The 4,046-nt window shown below is 56.0% G+C and overlaps 1 protein-coding gene across 1 annotated transcript; it reads right to left on the reverse strand.

Annotated features, from left to right (window-relative positions):
- Positions 1 to 830: 830 nt before the first annotated feature.
- LOC131590690 (clumping factor A-like) lies at positions 831 to 2,837 on the reverse strand. Its single transcript, XM_058860954.1, has one exon. It carries the CDS (start codon positions 2,835 to 2,837, stop codon positions 831 to 833), a length of 2,007 nt encoding a protein of 668 aa, XP_058716937.1.
- Between the last annotated feature and the right edge of the window lie 1,209 nt (positions 2,838 to 4,046).

Genomic DNA, 4,046 nt, shown 5'->3' on the forward strand with positions numbered 1-4,046 from the left:
CCCCAAAAAATTCCCAAAAATTCCTCCCAAATTCCCCCAAAATTCCCCCAAAAAATCCCCAAAAAATTCCCCAAAATCATCAAAAAACCCCAAAAATTAAAAAAAAAAATCCCCCCAAAAATCCCCAAAAATCCCCCAAAATTCCCCAAAAAATTCCTCCCAAATCCCCCAAAATTCCCAAAAAATTCCCCAAAAATTCCCCAAAAAATCCCCCAAAATTTTCCCAAAATTCCCTAAAAAGTCCCCAAAAATCATCAAAAATCCCCAAAAATTCCCAAAAAAATTCCAAAAATTCCCCCAAATCCTCCAAAATTTCCCAAGAATTCCCAAAAAATTCCCCCCAAAAAATCCCCAAAAATCCCCAAAAATCCCCAAAAAAATCCCCCAAATTTTCCCAAAATTTCCCAAAAATTCCCCCATAAATGTCCCCAAAATTCCCCCAAAAAATCCCCAAAAATCATCAAAAATCCCCAAAAATTAAAAAAAAAATCCTCCAAAATTCCAAAAAAATTCCCCAAAAAATCCTCCAAAATCCCCCCAAAAATCCCCAAAATTCCCCAAAAATTCCCCCCCCAAATCCCCCAAGATTCCCAAAAAAATCCCCAAAAAATCCCCAAAAATTCCTCCCAAATCCCCCCAAATCCTCCCAAAATTCCCCCCAAAAAATTCCCAAAAATCATCAAAAATCCCCAAAAAAAAAAAAAAAAAATCCCCAAAAAATTCCTCAAAAATTCCCTAAAAATCATCAAAAATTCTCCCAAAAAATCCCCCAAAATTCCCAAAATTCCCAAAATTCCCCAAAATCCCCCAAAATTCTCCCCTCTCTCCCCTCAGCTGCCGCCGTTGCCCGTCCTGGCCGCGCTGGCCGGAGCCGCCCTCGCGCTGTCCGGCGCCGCCGCGGCCGCGTCCAGTTCCGAGTCCAGTTTTGAGTCCGGTTCTGAGTCCAGTCCAGTGTCCAGTTTTGAGTCCAGTCCAGTGTCCGGTTCCGAGTCCGGTCCAGTGTCCGGTTTTGAGTCCAGTCCAGTGTCTGGTTCTGAGTCCGGTCCAGTGTCCAGTTTTGGGTCCGGTCCGGTGTCCAGTTTTGAGTCCGGTCCAGTGTCCGGTTTTGAGTCCAGTCCAGTGTCCAGTTTTGAGTCCAGTCCAGTGTCCGGTTCCGAGTCCGGTCCAGTGTCCAGTTTTGGGTCCGGTCCAGCGTCCGGTTCCGAGTCCGGTCCAGTGTCCAGTTTTGAATCCGGTTTTGAGTCCGGTTCCATGTCTGGTTCTGAGTCCGGTTCCGTGTCCGGTCCAGTGTCCGGTTTTGAGTCCAGTCCAGTTTCCAGTTCTATGTCCGGTTCTGAGTCCAGTTCAGTGTCCGGTTCCATGTCTGGTTTTGGGTCCAGTTCAGTGTCCGGTTCTGTGTCCAGTTCTGAGTCCGGTCCGGTGTCCGGTTCCGAGTCCGGTTTTGAGTCCAGTCCAGTGTCCAGTTTTGGGTCTGGTCCAGTGTCCAGTTCCATGTCTGGTTCCGAGCCTGGTTCCGTGTCCGGTTCTGAGTCTGGTCCGGTGTCCGGTCCCATGTCCAGAGCTGAGTCCGGTTCCTCAGTGTCCAGTCCCAGGTCCGGTCCCAGGTCCGGTCCCAGGTCCGGTTCCTCGTCTGGTTCCTCCATGTCCAGTTCCAAGTCTGGTTCCTCCAGGTCCAGCCCCAAGTCCGGTCCCAGGTCTGGTTCCTCCAGGTCCAGTTCCATGTCTGGTTCCTCCAGGTCCGGTCCCAGCTCTGGTCCCAGGTCCGGTTCCTCCATGTCCAGTTCCTCAGTGTCCGGTTCCTCCAGGTCCAGTTCCCCCAGGTCCAGTTCCTCCATGCCCGGTTCCTCATCCGGTTCCTCAGTGTCCGGTTCCTCCATGTCCAGTCCCAGATCTGGTCCCAGGTCCCGTTCCTCCAGGTCCCGTTCCTCATCCGGTTCCTCCATGTCCGGTTCCTCCATGTCCGGTTCCTCCATGTCCGGTTCCTCATCCGGTTCCTCCATGTCCGGTTCCTCCAGGTCCGGTCCCAGGTCCGGTTCCTCAGTGTCCAGTTCCTCCAGGTCCGGTCCCAGATCCGGTTCCTCGTCCGGTTCCTCCAGGTCTGGTCCCAGGTCTGGTCCCAGGTCCAGCCCCAGGTCCGGTCCCATGTCTGGTTCCTCCATGTCCGGTTCCTCCATGCCCGGTTCCTCATCCGGTTCCTCCAGGTCCAGCCCCAGGTCTGGTTCCTCCATGTCCAGTTCCTCCAGGTCCGGTTCCTCAGTGTCCGGTTCCTCCATGTCCAGTCCCAGATCTGGTCCCAGGTCCCGTTCCTCCAGGTCCCGTTCCTCATCCGGTTCCTCGATGTCCGGTTCCTCCAGGTCCAGCCCCAGGTCTGGTTCCTCGTCCGGTTCCTCCATGTCCGGTTCCTCCATGTCCAGTCCCAGGTCTGGTCCCAGGTCCGGTCCCAGATCCGGTTCCTCGTCCGGTTCCTCAGTGTCCGGTTCCTCCATGTCCAGTCCCAGGTCCAGTTCCTCAGTGTCCAGTTCCTCCATGTCCAGTCCCAGGTCCAGTTCCTCAATGTCCGGTTCCTCCATGTCCAGTTCCTCCACGTCCGGTTCCTCATCCGGTTCCTCCAGGTCTGGTCCCAGGTCCGGTCCTAGGTCCGGTTCCTCCAGGTCCGGTTCCTCAGTGTCCAGTTCCTCCAGGTCCGGTCCCAGATCCGGTTCCTCAGTGTCCGGTTCCTCCATGTCCGGTTCCTCCAGGTCCGGTTCCTCATCCCGTTCCTCATCCGGTTCCTCGGTGTCCGGTTCCTCCATGTCCGGTTCCTCCAGGTCCGGTTCCTCGGTGTCCGGTTCCTCCATGTCCGGTTCCTCAGTGTCCGGTTCCTCGGTGTCCGGTTCCTCCATGCCCGGCTGTCGCCGTGGCCGTGGCCGCGCCTGCTCTGCGGCCGCGCTGGCGCCGGGGCTGGAGGCGCTGGGGATGGGGCTGGACATCACCACCATGGAGCTGGCCTGGGGCAGGGTGCTGGACATGGACCATGGGCCTGGTGGGCGTGGTGGCCATGGTCATGGTGGACATGGTGGGCGTGGTGGACATGGTGGGACTGGTCATGGTGGGCGTGGTCATGGTGGACATGGTGGGCGTGGTCATGGTGGACATGGTGGGACTGGTGGGACTGGTGACCATGGTGATGGTCATGGTGGACGTGGTGGCCGTGGTGGTCATGGTGGCCCTGGTGGTCATGGTGGACATGGTGGTCATGGTGACCAGGGTCATGGTGGTCAAGTTGACCTTGGTGACCATGGTGGACATGGTGGACATGGTGGACGTGGTGGCCGTGGTGGGACTGGTGGCCCTGGTGGACAAGGTGGCCCTGGTGGTCATGGTGACCAGGGTCATGGTGGTCAAGTTGACCTTGGTGACCATGGTGGCCATGGTGGTCATGGTCATGGTGGTCATGGTGGCCACGATGACCATGATGGCACTCGGGCTGGCTCTGGTGACCACCATGACCACGATGACCACCATGATGACCACCATGACCACCACGACCACGATGACCATGATGACCATGATGACCCCAACCATGATGACCACCATGACCACCATGACCATGATGACCATGATGACCCCCACAACCATGATGGCTCTGGTGACCACCACGACCACGATGACCACCACCATGACCACGATGACCACCATGATGACCACCATGACCACCATGACCACGATGACCATGATGACCACCACAACCACGATGGCTCTGGTGACCACCACGACCATGATGACCACCACCATGACCACGATGACCACCACGATGACCACCATGATGACCACCATGACCATGATGACCACCACAACCATGATGGCTCTGGTGACCACCACGACCACGATGACCACCACGATGACCACGATGACCACCACGATGACCATGATGACCACCATGATGACCACGATGACCACCACGATGACCACCACGATGACCACAATGACCACCATGATGACCACCATGACCACGATGACCATGATGGCACTCGGGCTGGCTCTGGTGACCACCATGACCACGATGA

Source organism: Poecile atricapillus, chromosome 34 (assembly GCF_030490865.1).
Source record: "Poecile atricapillus isolate bPoeAtr1 chromosome 34, bPoeAtr1.hap1, whole genome shotgun sequence".
NCBI classification, from domain to species: Eukaryota; Metazoa; Chordata; class Aves; order Passeriformes; family Paridae; genus Poecile; species Poecile atricapillus.

Excerpts from the sequence above, each read along its gene's own strand:
- LOC131590690 (XM_058860954.1), bottom strand. The coding sequence starts at position 2,837 with ATGGAGGAACCGGACACCGAGGAACCGGACCTGGAGGAACCGGACATG.